Here is a 20,904-nt window from a genome sequence, read left to right on the forward strand (position 1 = left end):
ATCAAAGCACTGATTTTTTTTTTCTTTTTTTTTCTGTAATCCCTTGGGCAGATGTCATGGAAAGATACAGACATCTTTTTGTCAGTACTAAATGACAGACGCCATTTAGTAAAACTTTGAATTGACTTGCAAAATGCTTATAACTCTACAATGCACTAATTCATGATGCAGATATTTTTGAACATTTTGGGTAACATAAAACTGACTCCTGTAAAAATTCCTGCATGCTCAAAAACATATTTTTGGGTGCTTGTATATACAGTAAATAAAATCTTTCAAAGTGTCTAAATGCTTCTAGGCATTGAATCACTTCTGAAAAGGAAATTGAACATTAAATATGTTCCCACATCATGTAACCATGTTTGAAAGGTATTAGCTTAAAAAAAAATTAAACTCTCTCTGAGACACCAAAGTTAAGCATTTGCAGATTTTCATCTCTTCCACCAACCCAGGGAACCGGCTCTAGGCCAGAGATAGCCCCAGTAAAACCAAAAATATAGAGAGAAACAGGGACTGAGAAAGCTCAGTGTGGGTTAAGACAGGCTTCAACTAATCCAAATAAGTTGGAGAATGGCAGATTTGCCATGACTTTGCAAAGTAAGCAAAATGTGACTGTGTTTAATGTCCTGATAGTGTTCCTGAAAGATGCCTGAAAGGGTCTCTCCTGATTCGGTCACTCCTAAACCATAACAAAGCATATGTCTGTGCACGCCTTCTTACAGACATTTTATGGATACTGAAGGCTAGATATCATCACATACATTTAAATGCATATACTTGGTTCACAGAGATATAAATAGGTGTTCCTGCCTCTTTCAAGGCACCTGTAAGACATTGAATGGCTAGGGATTTAAAAGGTGCTTCAAGTGTTACACATCACAAAGATTTAAAAACAGACCAAGCATGTTTCAGACAATCTTGTTGAGCTTGACATTGTACTCAAAATGTGAATCATTAGCGATCAATATCTTTCAAGGCTAACTGTTAATTTATCAGTACAACAGAACAGTGAATCAAAAGAAAGTAGGAAATATACTGTATTATATATTGCTGCTCTTTAGGGGTAGATTTGCAAATAGGGTGTGTTAGACGCACAACTGAGGGCCTTGCTACACAAGCCCAACCCAGCAAAACAGATTGTTCACACTTAACCCTTAACCCTCCAAATGGTCTGGCTGACCACTGACAATTTAATCTATATTGCTCTATTATTGACTGCAGTGAGATCACTCATATATTTAATAACTCTGCTGAATCAAAATATAATTCCATAAACCACATCATTCTAGCTTAAGAACTAGTTTAAGCCTAATTTAAGAGCAAAATTTGTATCTGCCAAGTGATTCTGTTTGTTGAAATTGTCCCCTCTCTGAAAACAGATGACTATTCTGCTCATCTCACCTGCCCAGTCACTCTTTGAGCACACAAAATGTTCTGTGAGAATGTAAGGGTGATCCTTACGCCCTTATGCAGACACATGAGGGGTTGACAATGGAGGTCATGGTGAATCAGTGCTTGGCCATTCTTTTCTATTATTTGATGTGAGAGCAGGGTTAGGAACTCCTGAATCACAGCTTTGTTTGAGTCTTGGCACTTCTGTTGTTCGACAGAGGTGTTTTTTGCATCATCTCTTCTCTCTGGATGATATGCCTATGAAATAGGATGACAGCAAGAAAGACTAAAGAGAAGTTTTTCTAGAGTCTCACTTTGCCAAAGATCACTTCTGGGCACCATTTGGGGGGACATTTTAGAGGCGGTTTTGGAAAGCAAAGCTGAGCAAAGACAGTTCTAGCACCGGATAGCAAGTCTCTGCTCTGGCTGTTGAGGCCAACATTACAGCAATCCTGCTTGTAATCAAGACTGTCTGAAGACAAACTGTCCCCAGCAGGACAATCTCTTACAGACTTATAAAAAGATTGTGTCTAATCTCTACTGCCTCTAGACAGCATGAGGAATTGACAAAATGCGTTATATTCTGATAGATCCTGAGAGATCTCGCTTTGGGTCCAGCTTCGTCTGGAGCTGTCTGGAGGACAAGGCAGAAAGGAGTCTGGAACTGTTTTAGTGACTCCTGTTTACGGCTTATTTTCATGTTCTTAAATTTGTACATGACATGCATTGCTGAGTGACCTTGTAACCTTTTCACTATTAAGACACTTTTATTTGGGTATCTTTTACCGTGTGCCCAAACTCTGCAAGCAGAATTGTATGCAACCTGATGAGTACACACAGTTATTTACTGGGTAGTGTACATAGTAGGTAGCTAGGAGTAAAATATGACTACACTGAACATTAATAAGCTCTTCAGCTTCCAAGCTGACAATCAGTAAGTTTTTCCTAGCCAGACTGTCGTGAGTCAAGTTGGGAGATGCAGCCCTTGTTGCTGCTTGGGAGAGGCTGATCCTTGACCTTGCTCAGTCACAGACACCTGGGCCACAAGTTGTGCTGAGGATGAGCTTTCTGAGCCATAAAACTCTGGATGGAGCATTGTGCATAAGGGAATAGAGGCCAAGACAGGGCTATGGATTCAGCTTCAGTTTATGCTACCCACTCTCTCAAAAAGCGTAGCTATACTATTCAACATATTTGTTCTAAGGTCTGAGAGAAGGGTAAACGTCTTTGAGCCAACTGTTCTGTTACCCCCTCACTCTGAAGGCCTTTGAACCCAGTGTTCAAAGTGACAACACTCATGGAGTGATGTCAATAGACAAAGAAGTTCCCTTTGGATATGAACTTCTAATCATTCCGGAAAACTCCATGTGGAAATTCTCCACCTGAGCTAATGCCACTAGAAGCAATCTCAGAGCATCTCTCAAAACAAGAGCAAGGAAGAATATCTGCGACAGATGAACTTTGCTGCCCTTTCCACACTCAGTGTTGTGTGACATAATTTTCTATTGTGACATTGTGTGATTCCACATCTATGGAATATTTTTCTATTAAACCAGAAAATATCTCAGGTAAGACAAAAATTATCTGTGACTTGGAGAGATGGAATTGTACTTAAAGCTTGTACAAAATAATTATCTACTATCATGAAATAATAATAAAAAATCCTCTAGTTACATGCTGTAAAAGAGTTATACAGTTATTTTTACTGTGCAGCTGTCGATGTAACTGCATGATTGACACAGAGTTATCAGGAGCAAGATTCAAACCTAGATCAATAATTTATAAATTCATGCTTTGTTACAATTTGAGCACAAAGTTTAGCAAATTTCAAGGTGCTAAGGTCCACAGCTTAGGTTCAACAGTTAGCAACATTTTAATATTCACATTCAGTAGAAATGAAAATACTGCATTAGTTGTTTTAGCACAGGTGCTGAATGTTTCGCTTGTTTCTGCAGAAAGCACTTTCATTCATCTGTCAAATTAAAAAACCCAAACAAATTGCAGAATATAATTATACACATACATCATGACAGCACATATGATGGCTATCACAGGTGCTGCTGTACCTATTTATCTCTTTTATCTTTGTGACAATCTTCGCCTCCCAAAATCCCTTAGAATCCTACTAGTATTGGATCTGTTTATGTGTACTTAATAAACTGAAATATATTGACTGCGGTGCTACGTTCACTGGCACGTTCTTAACACTTCATGTAGGACAAAGAGGATAACGAGCCATTGAAGTATTGACCAAGAAGCCAATTAAACAAGATGTAGGAGCTTATTGTTTGTTTTGGTGACCTGTGGAGTTGAACTAAATGATAAACTAGGTTGGAACTGTATCTCTCTTGCCCATGAACACTACAAAAATTCTTCCATAACTAATATCAAAACCAGTTAAGTTCAAATTATATAATTTATTAAGGATGGTAAACTAACAGGTTGATAACTTTCTTCTATATGGCTTCTTCATGGAAACTAAACATGAATATAGTTTTTCACAGCCCTAATAATGTACATTAGGCTTAGAGTAGTGCTGAGAGACAGCACGTTACACTATGCCCTTTATACACATGGACAGTTTTAGAAAACCTCTCTCAGCTCTTTTTCCATGAAGACAATAGTGGTAATTGCTTGAGACTGAAGCATTTTTAGCTTGTTTCTGCCATAGCTTTTAGATGGTTGCTTTTTTCAGCTTGATAAATAAAGAACTTGTGATGATTAGGTCAGTTCAAGGGATAAAGTTATCCTGGCATAATTAGCATCTTAAGATGTGCCTTCCAGCCTGACTGACGTGGTTTTTTCTATATCCTGAGATGATATGTCTGCTCTCACAAGTTTCCAGACAGTGCAATAGTAGCAATGTTCACTGGGGAACATAAAAAAATTTGGCCACGCAGTCTAGAACCAGGATCTTGTACTATACACAGGGAAAAGGATCTATGCAAAATTGGAGAAGTATCCCAGTCCTTTCAGCACAGATGTTATGGTATGCATCCCATGAAAGATTTCAACCATACAGTTACAAATGTATAAATGGACTACATTCTCCGATACGTCATGGGTTTTTTGCAGTCAGTGTAGGAAGTAGGTAGGAAGGCAAAGGGATTTTTAACAGCTCGGATGCATCTGGAGATGTGCTCCTAGCCATTAGCATCATTAGTTTCTTGGATTCCCCAAGCTTCTGATAAACTTGCAGCCAGACTCCATAAGGTGAGTGTAAACAGTGATTCAGAGTAAGATAAGGTGCCCCAGGCATGTTTGCTCTCAGGCTTTCCTTCTAACTTTTGAACTCCACTGTGGCACTGTTCTATGGGGTTTACTTTTAACAGGTAAATCTGAAGGGATTCTGGAGGTTATTTCCATTTTGTATTGCTTTTGTACAGGTAGAGGCAAAAGGACATCCATACGGTACCATATAGTACAGATGACAGGCCCGAAAGCATGTGGAAAACATAGGGATGCAGGTTTGAAAGATTGTTCTTAATACCTGTTTAGATAATTAGATATTAGCTTAGAGAAACTTACATATGTTGGAATATCATGAAAAATAAAGTGATTTTTCAAAGTTCACCACAGAAAATCCTGTTTTGTACAGACAAGTCCATTTATGTAGAAAACCTTGAAACTCTGTGAAGCAAAGAGTTGGCTGAAAATGGGTGGGAAGTTGAGTCTGAATGCTGTAGCATCTTAAAGACATACATTCTTGACATATACAGAGGTTATTTTAGATTTGCAGAGAAGAGGATGAGCTGGGGCAGCTGCAGGAGGAGGAACACATTTCTGGTGATGAAAGTATCATCTGATCCTTTGCTGAAGGTTGAAGATTAAAACAGTGCTGGTAGGAATAGGACATGTTTCAGATAGCTTGTTAAAAACAAAGAATACCCAACATGACCAAACCAGAAACTACTCTGCTTCCTGACAAGCTTTGTATTACCGTGTGATTTTCTGGGTTTTAAGGTGAATGAAATTATTTAAACAAGTTAGGTGAAGCATTAAAAGGAGATTGCTTTGAAAGAAAACCAGAAATACTGAAGCTTCTGTTAAAGTTTGTGTAGTCACGTATCTTCCTGAGGAATGAGTGCAGAATACATGTGTCTGATACTGAGAGGGGAGTGGCAAAAACATCACATCCACGCTAAAGAATCAGAAGGAATTTGGACTGACACTTCAAGGACAGCTGCATACCAAGAACCAGACGGACATGAAGCTGTAGTTCAAGCACATACCGAACAGCATAAACACCTGGACAACAAAATGTCTATCCCAAACTGCTTTGAAGTCTTTGAGAGATGTTGAGATTGCACTTTGGGGTGAGGGAGCAGGGGGTATGAAAATATAGAACTAAACTACAAGCAATAGGAGTTTTCCTAGATGGCATGATAGACAAGGGGAAAAGACCCTTGGGAGTACCACTGGAGTCAGTAGCTCTCCTGAATGCCTTTTGCTCATCATGGTATCCATTGGGAAGTTCTAATCAAGCATGTCTGTGTTAATGACATGTCAGGACATACTAGTGCAAGAGGTGCAAGAGTGGTTGGGAGTCATGGGCATAATCCAAATGTTCCAGTGATTTTGAAAACTGATTTTGAAAATTGTTAACCCACACAGAGTCAGAATGCAAAGGTACCACCTGGAGCAGGAGGGACTTGTACAAGTGGTGTACATAGTAGGCACGTTTGTTAATATAGTTTACTTGTTGCAGGAGTTTACTCCAGTTAATGACTCTGCTCTGAGGATCCACACTTGTGACCTGAAAGCAGGGCTCAAGAAGGGTGAGAGAGGAAATGAAGGCTCCCCTGTTCCACCTGCATGACCCCCCCCAGAGCCTGGGAACTGAGGAGACAAGCACTCTCCTGCTGAATGTTTCTGCTGCAGGAGGCAAGTCATGAGTTTTCAATTGCAAAATATTTGTCTGTGTTTTATTCTGTTTACCATCACATTTCTGAGTCTGCAGAACTGACTGGGGCTAAAGGTATGATAGAACGGGGACTGTGCTTTTGAAATAAAACTTACCTAAAAGAATGAACTGATGGTTTTCTCCTTATTTCTCCTGAGAAGCATTCAGAGATAGCTGCAAAGAGAGTAAAGCTGGGACAAGTTTCAGCATGTGACCCCCTCTATTTTTTCCAACCAGGTGATATTGAGGAATATGAATGTTTATGGGAGAGTGGGACCCAGCAACAGAACAGGGTGCTGAGAGCAGAAACTGGAGATCACGCTAATCATGCCATTAAAGGATTAGAGAAGGGCAGGTTAGCTTATCACTCTTTATTTGTATTTTTTACTGTTCATGTAGAGTTTCTTGACATTTCTTCTGTTATCTCTTTTGTGGAAGTTGGAAAAGCTGTTCTGCTAGCTGCTGAATGGTAGTGCTTCATCAATCTGCTTTATAAGCTCTAAAAACTCATGGATCAATGTGATACAGCTATGGGATCAAAGGCAGAGTTTCTAAACTCATCTACAGGAACATGAGCTGTAATGCACAAGGGAGATTCTGCAGACCCAATGATTCGTGAGGCAGAGCTCATGAGTCAGTAGAAGTTTCCTTTTCTGATATAATACGCAAGTCCTAAAGCAACTCTTTTATTATTTTTCTTTTTTTTTTCCAAAGTAAAACTATATTTCTACTGCTGATGTAATTTCTCTTTTCAAAATACAATTATGTGATAAATCTGGTAAATGCTAAGCAGGTCCTCCATGGAACTAAGCAGATTTCTCTCATCTAAGGATTTGGCTTTAAGAGTTTTTTTAGCCCATCAATTTCAGCACAGTTTTACATGCTAAAAATAGTAATCAAATCTAACTAACAAATCTAAAAACTCCCAAATCTCTTTCCCCCAGATGATGTAGCTATTTTAGCTAATACTTGATTTATATATACATCACACAAGTTTGTGTACAAATGGTGAGATAAACTTTCAGATAAGATTCTGCTCTTTGCTAAATCTTGTCTAATTGGTTTTCCATCATTCCCAAATATTGCCATTTTATGATTATAATCCTTTTTTTTTGTTAAGTGGAACATAAAAGAAAATAAAGCAAGAGTGAAGAGTAACCAAAAGATATTTGATAACATATAGACCAAAGATAAAATATTCAATAAATGTGGAGCTGCTATGCATCAGGATTCCTGCAACAGCCACTGTAAAATACTTGACTTCCCAAGAGTTGCCTGTCTCTAATTATTATCCTGGAGAAGCTCCCAAGTGCTATTTTTTTCCAAGTGACACTTTTCTGAAAGGGTAGAGTTTCTGTCAGTGGAAGACAGTAGGAGTTACCATCCATAAAGGGTCCATCTGCCTAGATCTTAGAGGACTCACTTAGGACTCCTACAGAAAAGGGGCTTTTCTCCATCTGTGTCTTTATAAAGAATTATTTTCTTTTTAATGACTTGATCTTATCAAAACTTCTCCAAATGATGTGGAAATAATACTGTATGTAAGCTTTGGAAAAAAAAAAAAAGAGTTGGAAAAGATAGAATTTGGATTGCCACCCCAAATCCTTCTCAGTCATCCCAAAACAACCTTCCTCAATGAAAATCCTCTTGAGAAATGAGAGGAAGGACTGAGGAGAAAGGGAGAGGTAGCATCTCTTCTTCAGTTTGTCTTGATTCAAGAGGAGGAGACGATGGGTGTAGCAGGGTGTTGAAGGGAAATGCAGACAATTGTTAGTGCTATTGAAAAGTGCTTGGGACATCTGGGGTCAGTTCGAAGCTCCACTGGAGATTTCCTGGGTACACAAGGGGAATCCACTTGATCTCCCTATGACTCAGTTTCTTGTCTATAGAATAGGGAAAATAGATGGTATTGTAAGACTAGATGCACTAAAGATTGCTCAGATCGTTAAAGGGGCTATAGAGAGGTTTTTTTTCAGTAATACTGCCGCCCCTAGAAAGGTTCTGAGGCCATTTTAGCCAGCCCTACAGCACGTTATTCCCTTGTCCAGTGTAGTGTATTACCTGTGAAAAGGGGAACAAAGTTACAGCAAACCAGATTTACCAGGTATGGTAAATAAGTGGGTATGGTATGGTATGGTATGGTATGGTACGGTACGGTACGGTATGGTATGGTATGGTATGGTAAAAAAGGACTGATTTGCCAGTGATTCTCAAATTTTTTTGGCAGTGCAGCCTATACACATTTCCTCTCAGCATGCAGCCACCCGTATAGCACATACATAGCAACTGACAACAGACTTGTTTTTCACACGTCCTTTAGATTTAGTCGGCGGCTCTCCTCCTCCCTCGAGGGACCGCAGCCCGCAGGACTCCTGCGAGACCCCCCCCCCGCCCTCCGGGCTGCCCTAGCCCAGGCACGCCGAAAGGAAACTATTCCTTTCTCCTCCGGTTCCTGCTGCCGGCAGCGTTTGGGCTTTGCCCGCAGCGTCGCCCTCGGCGGGAGCGGGGCTGAGGAGCGGGGGCGCGGGCAGCCGCGGCGCTCCGGCCCCCCCGAGCCCGGCGCGGTGCTGGCCGCGGGCTACCCGCGCCCTGCGGCCCGAGAGCCGCCTTCCCCTCCTCCCCCCCCCCGACCGGGTCGCCGATCCAGGCCGGGAGGCTGGGCATCCGCAGCCTTCGCAGCGCCCCAGCGACGCGTCTTCACGGCACCCAGGAGATGGGTTTCTGCTCCTCTCTCTTCCTTCAAGCGCTTGGATGAAGTCCATTGAACTTTCCCGGGCCGTGCGTACAGCGCAACGCCTGTACGCCCTCGCTGGGATATTTCTGAGAGGTGAGGGGAATACGGTGCTATTGATGCTCATCCAGCCATTCCAGAACAGAATGGCTTCTTCGACCTCTAGTTATGTAGTAACAAGGGGAAAATTTCCTGAAATTAGACTACTGCAGGAACTCTGGTTTTAGTCACAGCTGTCATCCGAGAAACAAATTTCCAGGCATTTTTAATCTAATTCACTTAATTTTTAGGTAACTGAATTAGAAAATGTGATTAAGCATCGCAGAATCTGCGGCATTGAGCCTGCCTAATCTTTAGTGAAACATGAAACAGAGAAACTTATTAGAAGTTAGAAGAAATAGTGAAATCGTCTGTATGGATTTGGTACAGTCGTTACTTACTGAGTAGGAGGATTAGAGGCACAAAAGCTCAAGGGGAAAAAAAAGAAAAAAGAAAAAAGAAAAGAGAATAATGACCTTTTCAGCTGAAATTCTTGCCGCGATTGTTTGGCAGGTATTTCAGGGCAGGCACTGAAAAGACACCGTGCGACACTGAAGAGGCGCTTGCAGGAACAGCCCTGCCCTGCCGGCCCGCCCGCGGGTCCCACGCCCACTTTCCCCCTGTTTCTTTCCCTGCTGCCCACAGAGCTCTCCGAGGCAGGGAAAATTCGAAGGAGAAAATCGAAGGCTTGAAACTATCTGTCTCTCCCTTGCTGTGGCAGTGACTCCAGCCCCGAGATTTGGGCTTGAGACACGTTAGAAGGAAGAGCTGACCCCCTTCCCGCTCGCGGGCGTTTAACACGCGCTCCGGTCGCGCTCCCTGCGCGCCCGCGCAGCGGGCGCCGGCGCTGGGATCAGCGCAACGGTTACAAGCACCTGCGCTGCTTGGATGCACCAAGCGGTGCTTGGATGCGGGGGCTGATCCGTTTCCCGCGAACACACACAGTTTAAACGAAAAAGCAAAGACTGGTAAACACCCCGCCGCCTGCCAAAATCGAGCTAAAGCCCGCAGAAAGATTTTGTTTTCAAGACCAGCTCCCGGCAGCGCAGCCCCTGCCTGCTCAGGCGCTGCGGCTTTGTGCGAGCGGCGGCCCATCTGACGGCGGGAACCCCCGGCAGGGACGGGCATGTGCCGGGGACAGAGAGGGACCGGCTCAGCCTGAGAACACCGGCGAAGAGCTAGGGAAAGGAGCAACCCCGGGGCCGAGGAGGGGGCTCCGCAGGGAAGCACTCGGGGCGGGAGCGAAGGGCCCCGGGGGGTGCAGCCACCTCCCCTCCCGGCTGCCCCGGGTGCGGGCAGGGGTGCGCGGTGCCACCTGTCCCCCGCAGCCCCCGCCAGCCGCCTGCTCTCCTGCCCTGCGAGGCGGAATCACGCTGCCGATGGGGCCCCGGTCCCCGCAGAACTAACTCATTAATATAAATCAAATAATGGCGGGGGGGGAGGGGGGGAGAGGTAGGGTGCGCGGCTGCTCATGAGTTAATAAGTCTCTGACTGTCCTGAACAAAGCGACCGTCCCCTTGGGAAGGGTGACGTCTCCCCAGTAACGTGATTGCTTCTTCGGAAGCAGAAACGTGTAAACGCTATAAAACGCGGCGGCGCGGCGGGCAGCTCAGAGCGTGCGGCGAGACGGAGCTCTCCTCTTCTTCTTCCTCCTCCTCCTCCTTCTCCTCCTCATCCTCTGCCGCCGTCCGCCCCGGCAGCCGCGCAGCCCGGCAGCAGCGCAGCGGGGCACGGCAGGGCGCAGGCCCCCAGCAGCGCAGCGCTCCGCTCCCCTCCGCGCCCGCCCAGCCAGCCCCACCGACGGACTCGCGGCTCCGTGAGTAACTTTCCCTCCGCCGCAGCGGCAACTTCCCAGCGGATGAGGAGGGTGTCCCCGTCCCCCCCTCCTCTTCTCCCCTCCCGGAGCTGCAGGGAAGGCGCCCCGGCCGTCGGGTGGCGGAGAGCGGTTCTGACCGCCCAGGGCAGCCGGGGAGGGACCCTTCCTTTTCACCGCTTACAAAAATAAATGCATTTTTTAAGGTCGCTAAGCCCGGGCGCCGCTGCCCCACGCACCGGGCCGGGGGTCGCTTTCGGGGGTGCCAGCTCTCCCTGCCCGCCGGCAGCTGCCCCGCCACGGCGACCCCGCTGCCGGCGGCGTCTCTCGGGGCCGGGGCCGGGGCCGGGGCCGGGGCCGGGGCGGTTGCTCCGCGGCCCGAGGCGAAGCCCCGGTGCCCCAGCGCAGGGCCGGTCGGTGCGGGCGGGTCGGTCGGTGACGGCGGGTCGGTCGGTGACGGCTGCGCTCTTCCCTCTGCAGGTGGCGGCCATGGAGCACCGCGGCGCCTCCCCGCTCCTCCTCGCCCTCGCCCTCCTCAGCGCCCTCTGCTGGCGGGCGCGGGCGCTGCCCCCGCGGGGGGCCGCCTTCCCCCCCATCCCGCGGTAAGGGCCGCGCTCCGCGCCGCGCCGCGCCCCGCTCCGCTCCGCTCCGCTCCGCGCCCCGCCGGCCCGCCTGGGCTTGCCCTCCGCGGGGGAGGTCTGTGAGAAGCGCCAGTCTTCCACTGTGCTCTTTCCAACAAGCGCACCGTGCGGCGCTCCCTGCCGGGGTGCTTGCTCGGGAGCTGGCGGGTGCGCATCTCCGCGCCCAGACTTCGGTCGAGCATGCCTGGCCAAGCCCAGGCGGTGCCCGCCGCACCTGCCCGTCAAAAGCCCCCCGAGATACGCACCTTCTGAGGCACCAGCAGCAAGGCTGCCCCACGAGCCGGATAGCGGTGGCCACCGTATATGTAGATGGCGTAGAGGATGTGCGTTAAGGTGTGCTCCGGGACATGATGCATGTCCATCAAAACAGTCTCGGCTTTTCTTGTGGGAAAGCTCCTTCATCTCCGAAGTTCAGCTGGGTGGATGCATCTTTTAAGAAGCAGAGATGTACATAGGCAAAATCGAACATGTTAAAAATTCCTAAATCATGAATGAGGGGAAGTGGTCCGTATGGACTGATGTGTAGTTTTTGTACTGCTGCATGCTTTGCAGTCTTGAAGTTGTTACTAGTTGTCTAACTAAATTAAATCAGATGGCAGAAAGGTACGTTTTACATTGGGGTAAGAGGAACATAAAGGGTAAAAAGGCCAATGAAAAACGGTATAGCAAAACAGCACAGTGACTGATTTTCAAAAACTGTGACTTTTTGGAAAAAAGTTGGTTTCTTTTACACAACATGAGTTGGTTTCTTTTACGCAACAACTTTACTTTTTTACCAGACAGAAGTCTTGCATGCCTCAGATAGATAAGTGGTACTAGTAGTTATAATGACTGTAAAATTACAAGGACAATAGCCTATCTCAGTTTTAGTATGTGATTTTTGCAAATCATCACATGCAGGGGTTTACTATAGCGATGGGAGCCTGTTGTCTGCCACAGAACATAAGAGCAGCTAGAAGAAACATCTGATGCCAAACTACTGCTATGCAGTCAGATTGCCCTTGATAAAATATGACACATCGTAAGAAACAGCAGTTTACGAAAATGTGAAGTAACTGTAAATAGGTTTATACAGAGCAATTGCCATGATACATTTTAAAAGATTAAATGTGAACCTTTTTAACTTGAAACTAGCAAATTAATTTAAACATGAGAGAATAAAAACACGTAGAGGTACATGACTGCACTTCATATTTAGTTTGAAGTTCTTGAGGGTGTATTTACTTTCTTTAGAGAAGGCCTAAGAACTGTTTCATACTGCATTTCAATGCACATTTTAAGTCTTAATTGGAAGGTAAGTACTTCACAGGAACTGTTTTCACTTTGCATGGGTGGGGGCTGGTAATTCCATCCACCGTTTATATAAAATATAGTTGTTATGAAAAGCTTCATGGTTGTCACTTGAGCTGTAATTGTCATACATTATGCACTGTTCACTGGAACAAATTGCATGCAATGACAACATATATCTAGAAAATATGCATTAGAGAGAAGGATCTGATACGTCGATTACTCTATCACTGAGCATGGATTATACCTGAAAGTGATTTTTGTTTTATCCAGACTACTTTGGAATGCCTTACAGATTAAAGTAGGTAGATGTGCATTTTGACACAAACCAGAATGTAAGCTGCAGTGACGTTTTGATGTCCTCAGCTAACTGTACTTCACATGGTTTCCTTCTCCAACAGATTGGGAAACAGAATGCCATTCGATGGAGCCAGTGAACCTGACCATGCCCATGGGTCACTAAAGTCTGAATCAGACATTTTGCAGAACACACTACCTGAAAATGAGAAATTCTATTTTGATCTGTCCAGAATTATTGATAGGTGAGTTTCTTTATTATCATAAATACCAATGATAATGCACTACTTGAGTTATGCCAAAAGATCGGTCATATTTTCAAACTGAGAAATAGGAAAGGAAGAATCAATTACAGAAAAAAGCCACATGGCCTCTGCTTGAATACTGGTAGCAGTAGGAATGTCTGCAGAAATGTTGATTGCATTGCCATTCTGGCATGACGAATTCATTCACGTCCCAGGAAGGGCTAAAAAGTATATTGTGAAAATCTGGAAGCTGTTTTATGAAATTAGCTTAATTTAATATGTACAATAGATAACTTAAGGAAAGCAGTATGTTTACAAAATGAACATTATCAAAATGATATGAACCCAGGTTGTATTGTAGAGTTTATTTATTGTCCATTTCAGAAATGCAAGGCATGCTGATGGAATTTTCACCAGTGTCTACAGCCATCTTTTGGCTAAACTTGCTGTGAAGAGATATCTGCATTCGCTTATTAGAAAACGAGTTAGGTGAGGTGACACTTACATTAGGTAGAGTTTTTTCCTAGCTGGATTCATTGGCAATTTTTTACCCTTCTGTACCTAAGTTCTCATTTTTTGCGATTTAGAGATAACGAAAGAGAAACTGATATAATGATGGGGGAGCTGAAAATCCTATATAACAACTTAGTGGTATTTGTTACTAAATGAATATGTTACTATTTATCCTGATACAGCTGTGAGGAGTAGAGCAACAGACACTGCACATAGCACTGATAATAAATACTGGCAATATTATAATGATTATCATGCCAATTTGCTAATTTTTTTCTCTGCTAGTGTTTTTACTAGCTTGGCAGATAAATAGCAGAAGTAAATACAAAATGATTGATTACTCAGTACTTACATAACAACAGGGGAACGCTCAATGAAATTAAGAAATGGTTGATTTACAGCGAAAACAAAAAGGAATTATTTTTTTCCTATTGTAGAACATATTGCCAGATGTTTGGGAAATCTGTATTATAGAAGGATTCAAAAAAGAATGAGGCAAATCTGTAGACAAGGGATCTGGATGGAACTTCCAGACCAAGACATTCTTAAACTAATGGTCGCAGGATGCTGGGAAGGATCACTATATACTTCCCTTGTTTTCGTATCCCTAAGCAGCAGCTACTGGACGCTCTTGGGAACGGAATAGTAGAATACTTTGGTCTGACCCAGTATGACAGTTCCTTTGAGTGCCTGCTTCATAAGCTCAAAAGCTGAGTGAAAATTAGGTCCTGCATTTATGTCGGTGCTGCCTTTGTTCCAGAACGTATAGTGCCAGTTTCTCATATGCTATAAACTAACATAGATCATTCAAAGCAGAACACACTGAGGCTTCCCAAGATCGTGCATGAAAAATAGGCCTCCAAGTCTGGATTTCACAAGGTGTGTTTTGTCTCCCGATACCTCCTTAAAACAAGAGTTTGTAGCTATGTATGTGATGCTACACTCTTACTTTCCTCAGAGGCAGGATCCGTCCTCACTGAGTTCAATATGAACAGTGACCAGGTACTTTAAGAGCTTACTGTGACTTAAACCAGTCTGCACCTTGGCATCGTACTAAAATATATTTACGCAAATGATAGAAGTCAGAATAAAGTCAGTTTATTAAAAAGAGTAACCTGGGTTATGAGAACAGACAGGAGGGAGTCATGAAATCCACACTCAGCCGTTTGATCCTGCAGAATTCCTGGGACAGGGACTCTAGAAATCATTGAGTATGGATCCTAATTGCATGGGCCATGACAAAGTTGAGCAGGAGAAAGAAATCAGTGGAAGGTGTGCCCAAAAAGGCTGAATACAGATCCTTAGAATTTGATCCTTGTTACTAAAATACGTAGTAAGCAATAGAAGCAGTGGCTTCTAGTCAGCAGAAGAAAGATCCAAAGTCATAGTTGGAAATGAAAGCTGAAATGATTTTATTTAGCTAATCAACATTGTAAAGTTTGTTTCACTCATTTAATGGTATCTTCTTTTAAACAGATATTGTCTATTAATTTTTTCTTTGTAATTGTTGTATTGCCAGCTCCCAGGACAGTCCTGTCAAACGCCACTCTGACGCTGTCTTCACTGACAACTACAGCCGCTTTCGAAAGCAAATGGCTGTGAAGAAATACTTAAACTCAGTTTTAACAGGAAAGAGAAGGTACTACAAGAAAGCAAATATATATTGTTTCTGTACTTGTATGGTATTAAGACAGAAAAGATTTATACCCACGTATGTATACAGAGAGGACAAACAAAAGGCAGTGAACATTAATGACTTCATAACGTAGTTTATAACATGGTTTTCAAATACAGACAGCATTTTCTTCCAGACTGGAACAGACACTACAATCAGATTAGAATAAAAGAATAAAGAGGAGACAGCATCTGGCAATTTTAAAAAGCTTCTGACAGATTCTTAAAATGGTTTTATTTATAAAAGAGCCTCTTAAGGAAAAATCCACAGAGCTATGGAACATGAACAACAATTTTATCAAGAAAATGCACTATTTGTTGAAAATTTACCTGTAAGCAAATACATAAAATGAAAATTTAGAAGTCCCAGAAAGTCCATATGTCCTAATCAGTACAGGTGAGAAGTGCCAGCATATGTTTTTGTAGAGCTTATATTCCGCTTGTATATTCACTCATTTAGACAACTGCTTTTAAATATCATGTCTCTTCGCCCATTAAACATGCTATTTCATGTGATTTATAACACTTTGGTATAAGTGTAACAAAACATGCAATAGTTACAGTTAGAAGGCGGCTTTGCTTGCTTGTTTGCTTTTTCTTCTGAGAGCAACAAAACTTGTCTCTGATCCACAACAGCCAGGAAGAGCTAAACCCCGCTAAACTTCGAGATGAAGCAGAACTTCTTGAACCTTCCTTTTCAGAAAACTATGATTCTGTAGATGAGCTGCTGAGCCACCTCCCACTGGTATGCCCAGATTTTCTTTCCTCTTGCTATCTGTTACTTGACTTGACCCCTAAAATGAGATTAATCATACATGAGGTGTGGCCTATCAGAAAAGCAGAATCATCTGGGAAGGAGCCATGTTCCATGAAACGCTGCATGTTTCTATAGAGATTGTGTCTGAATATAATAATCATTTTCATAACAATAATTAAGTTATCCCATGATTGCTGTTATTGAAAATTCCTAATTAAATGGCACAGTTAATAATGCACCTAACTCACTTGGGTGTTTCAACTTGTGTGCACTGCAGCATAAAACCAGAATTGACTCATTTTTAATTACAAAGATTATTATTTCTTCAGAGAACAAACTCAAGGATATTTCTTTTAATTAAAAAAAAAAAAAAGCTGCACATTTTGTTTAACATCTATTTCATTAGAAGGGAGTTGCCCCTAGAACTAAGAGGATCAGCAACATGAACCCTAAGCATTCAGAAAGCACTTGACTCCCGTCTAAGGTGTGCTGCAGAGGGATCGTCTGACATGCAAATATTGCAGTTACTGTTTTGCATTTAGCTACTACTATTTTTCTAAAATCATTGACAAATATGTGCCTTTGGTTTACTGAAATGTAAACCCTGCTACATCACAGCACTTGCAGGGACAAAATTGAAAGAGTAACGTAGAAGTGAATTGGGCTTGGTGTTCTCGAAAGTGTATTATGAAATTAATGACAGGATGGTTTTTGGCATTCAGCTGTGTCTCAACTACAAGTAAGAAAAAAGGCTACTCTTGAAGATAACGTTGCGGGGGGCGGGGGGGGGGGGGAGGGAAGAAAAGACATTCCTCCAAACTGTTGTTTCTTTCCACGACTGAAAGAAAACGTTCTTTTCCTTTCCACAAATGTGGCAGTTCCTCTCAAGTTCCCAAAGATTAGAAAGGACATAAACTGCTTATGCCTCAAGGAACAAAACAATTTGTAAGTGATGGGATTCAGGAAAGAAATGTTCTTTCTAGACAAGATTATTGCAAAAATATCGGCTCCTGGATTTTGCACCTTCTAAAACTTCTGGCATTCACTAAGTGAGAGAGAGTAGTGGTGCAGTGGGTCGTGGGTGTCTTCCTGGAGATATTTTCAGTCCTTTCCTGTTTTATGGATTGTGCTGATGATCCAGATCTCCCTATAGGTGAATTGCTTACTCAGTATTAGCTGTTACTGGTCATTTTATCGCAGTGCCCAGTTGCTGATGTAGTGTGTATCAAGCAACCTGAAGTCGTGTATCCATTTCAAGGATATAGTTGTTTTTGAAGTGAGCTGTTCTGCGCTGTAGGCCAATGTGCAGTAACATTTCTGCCTAATCCTTCAACCTTTCTTCCTCATCCCACAGCCTTGTCTGCTGGCTGTAATGCCCACCAAGCTCCTGTGAATAGCTCCATCTCATGCTTGTCAGTCCTAAGTGCAGCGATTGTTTTATATGAAGTTACTTCTTGTCCGCTGTCTGCTTTTATACAGCTCAGGATGCAACTGCTTACGAAAATGACTTTTAAAACATATTTCTTCTTTGCTTTTCAGGACCTCTGAAGGACACCTGGTAAAGTCTATGACAAGAACAAGCTATTTTTGAGTTCCACATAGTATTTCAAAGAGATGAATTTAGTCATCAAACCAAAACAAATATGTTGTGAAGTGAAAGTTGTGATATATTTGTTTCTTATGTAATAAAAGTTGATATTTACATTGTAAATATTACTCTAGAGTTCTCTACTGAAAGCTGTACATATGGATGCCAGTTTAACTCATGAGAAGTCTGTGAGTCCATATGCTGTAAATCCTTTACTTCAATAAATTCATTTGAAAATGAGTGTGCAGCTGAAAAGAGCCCATCATTACTAATTAATTGGCTTATTTTAGGTGTGGTACAACAGATAAGCCTGAATGATAATAGGGATACATTTCCAGATAGCTTCATAAACAAGTGTAAAAACATGAGGAAAAGAATGTGCAAAATGTGTAAAACTGCATTACAAAGATCTCTGAAGGTTACTGTGAAGCGAAAGGGAATGCTTTTCTAGCATCTTACCAAGCAACTAGAGAAAATGTAAAAGCATTAAAAATTATTTGACCTCCGACAGCATCTTTCCTTCCTGTTCACATTTTTAATATTTCACAATATATGAATTATATTAAGACCAGAAATGTATCCTTTATTTTCAGTTGTGTTTTGAATGCTCTGGAGCTGATAAAGCACGCAAAGAATGCTATCACTTGATTCGTTTGATGCCTACAGTCACCGGTTATTCTACATTTAATTGCCTGTAGCTTCGATGATGAAACTATTCCTTATATATAAAATAGATCTGAAGACACTTTACTATTTTTTCAGAATCAATGTAATTTACAGAATATGCAGACAATAAATCATTTTATTATCACAGCAAACTATTACTGGTTTGAATCAGTGCTACAGGTACCTGGAACAGTAGAGGTCCCAGTAAGTGCTGTCTCTACTATAGTAATAGAGGAAGATATTATTTTTTAACTGAGGTATACTATGATATATTAGAAAGACAAGCAAGTAAGCCTCCAGTCCCCATTTCTTTAGATTTATATCGTTGTAGCTTAGTACGGAACTGGAAATCTGCAGCTTATTCACTGTTGCTGTGAATCAGAATCTGGTTGTATTTTATAAAATTGTAGGTTTAACCAACTGGATCACTTTCTAAAGAATTATTTACTGTTGTAAGGACCGATAGCTCCACTGCAGTAAGGAAAGTGTGTGGTACTGCATGCACAACATATGAAATGCATATTCATGCATGATACCAGCCATAACATTCCCATGACTCCCCTCCCACCTCCTACAAAGAGATGAAATTTGAAGTAGAAAAACTTATCGGACCTACTTACAAGTTCAATTTGGAATTTCAAGTATATTTATATATCATACATATGCACACATAGACAGTGATAAAACTGATTTACAAGTTTCACTTACAAGTTTACTGTTCTCATTTAGAAGGAAGCTTCAAACATGATAAAATTTGAGATTTATGGAGACTAGTTCTCATAAATATGTAGCCTTCTGATTTGCAATTTTTTTGAATATTGGCAACTGCCTGTCAAAAGCAAACCAGCTTGCACAGATCAGATGCTATTATTGCCATTTCTATCTAGCCTTGACAGGATTTATTTTAGCCTAAGCCAATGAATGGTTCACAAAAGTTAGACGTAATTTTGAAGTCTTCTCTTGAAAAGTGGTCTTCTAATGGTGGTCCACTCTCAATTCCTATCTTATTATGAAAATTCGAGTGCAAAAGTGGCTTTGGAAATACTTGAAGGATACTAACAGACTGATGCTATAGTACTGAATTGGAAATTTTCTTCAGTGTAGTTTGAACTTTGTTAGGATTTCTGTGATAAGTAATCTTTAAAAAAAAAAGTGAAAAAAATTTACGAGAAGAAAAGCTGCCTGTGGTCTTCATACACAGAACTTTTTGTTTAAATATACATAATGTTCATTCACTCAATTTACAGTAAATTGGAGTGATCAAACTTTTGACTCCACAATTCCAGAAATCTTTTTTTTTTTTCTAATTTTGCCTTTTTTTATTTATTTCCAGTTTACCAATAAGGCATCTGATGGAAGAGCTTGTCTTCAATGTCTAATGTTTAATCTCCCCAATATTTTATTCTCCATAGAAAACTGCAGAACCTTAGAACATGTATTTTCTTTGTTACAGGAGATGGAGTGGGTTACAGAAAAAAGGGATGCTTATTAGGAAATCATATGTATATTATAAAATACAAAATTAATACCCTCATTGTAATAGCTAAAATAATACTGTGATAGCTTCTTCAGATTAGCAGAGACAGTCTAAAAGGCATGCTAATTTTTATGTACATTTTAGCAAAACCTAGCACTGAAAGGAGAGATAACCTCCAGAATAATATACCTGACTTGATATTCGTGTCAAAGGATGGCTTTTAACTTGTCATAGCAACTTTTGACACCCTATAGGAGATATAAGGCCCAATTAATAAGTTGAGACTAGTTAACTGTGGAAGATGTAACATTGTTCACCTCAAATCCATGGGCAGGTGGTTATGGTAAGGTCAAATGAAAAAATTGAAAAGAAAATTGCAACATTTCAATGAGACAAATTTTCAGTCTGTCAATGAGTCTTGACACATGTCACCAATCTTACAACCCATCTGCAAAATGTCATAAGAGTGGAATCGAAGTGTTGCGTTAATTAGGAGAATGAAAGGGGCAGCTCCAAAGAGAGTGTCAAGAGGACTGCCAGGAGGAAAACAAATACCCAGGAGATTTACAAGAGCATCACTGGCAGAGAGAATGCAACCACTCGGAAGGAAGGAATAAAACTGTGAAGGGTTATTGGGGTATATGTTAAAGAAACATCTCACCATGTTTCTCCAGAATTTCACTTCTAACACAGGGTAGGAATACCTGAGATCGTAGAGGATAAAACTCATTATTTTTGGTTTTATTGAATGGGGTTTGCTTTTCGGACCTACCCCATGGAGCTCTTAAAGAAAGGGACAGAATCACCTTTAAGTGCATCTTTACCAGTACTGGAAGGGCATATTTTCTGGTCCTGAATCCACAGAGAGGATTTGCATG

At 42.0% G+C, this 20,904-nt stretch overlaps 1 protein-coding gene across 2 annotated transcripts; it reads left to right on the top strand.

The window, feature by feature from the left end:
- Positions 1-10,771: 10,771 nt before the first annotated feature.
- Positions 10,772-18,089, top strand: VIP (vasoactive intestinal peptide). 2 transcript variants are annotated; one of them, XM_050894596.1, is made up of 7 exons: positions 10,772-10,881; positions 11,359-11,480; positions 13,211-13,351; positions 13,736-13,840; positions 15,384-15,503; positions 16,175-16,283; positions 17,835-18,089. In XM_050894596.1, the coding sequence occupies exons 2-7, from the start codon at positions 11,368-11,370 to the stop codon at positions 17,841-17,843; spliced, it is 597 nt and encodes a 198-aa protein (XP_050750553.1). In that variant the 5' UTR covers positions 10,772-10,881; positions 11,359-11,367; the 3' UTR covers positions 17,844-18,089. The 2 variants fall into 2 exon arrangements, with proteins under 2 accessions (XP_050750553.1, XP_050750552.1); XM_050894595.1 differs by lacking the exon at positions 13,736-13,840 and having other exon boundaries at positions 10,857-10,881.
- The last annotated feature ends 2,815 nt before the right edge of the window (positions 18,090-20,904 follow it).

Source organism: Gymnogyps californianus, chromosome 3 (assembly GCF_018139145.2).
Source record: "Gymnogyps californianus isolate 813 chromosome 3, ASM1813914v2, whole genome shotgun sequence".
NCBI classification, from domain to species: Eukaryota; Metazoa; Chordata; class Aves; order Accipitriformes; family Cathartidae; genus Gymnogyps; species Gymnogyps californianus.

What these genes read in the sequence shown, in the direction of transcription:
- VIP (XM_050894596.1), top strand. Translation starts at nt 11,368, where the DNA reads ATGGAGCACCGCGGCGCCTCCCCGCTCCTCCTCGCCCTCGCCCTCCTC. An exon ending in CTGTCCAGAATTATTGATAG is followed by an intron (nt 13,352 to 13,735) that starts GTGAGTTTCTTT and finishes TGTCCATTTCAG; the next exon opens with AAATGCAAGGCATGCTGATG. An exon ending in CTTATTAGAAAACGAGTTAG is followed by an intron (nt 13,841 to 15,383) that starts GTGAGGTGACAC and finishes TTGTATTGCCAG; the next exon opens with CTCCCAGGACAGTCCTGTCA.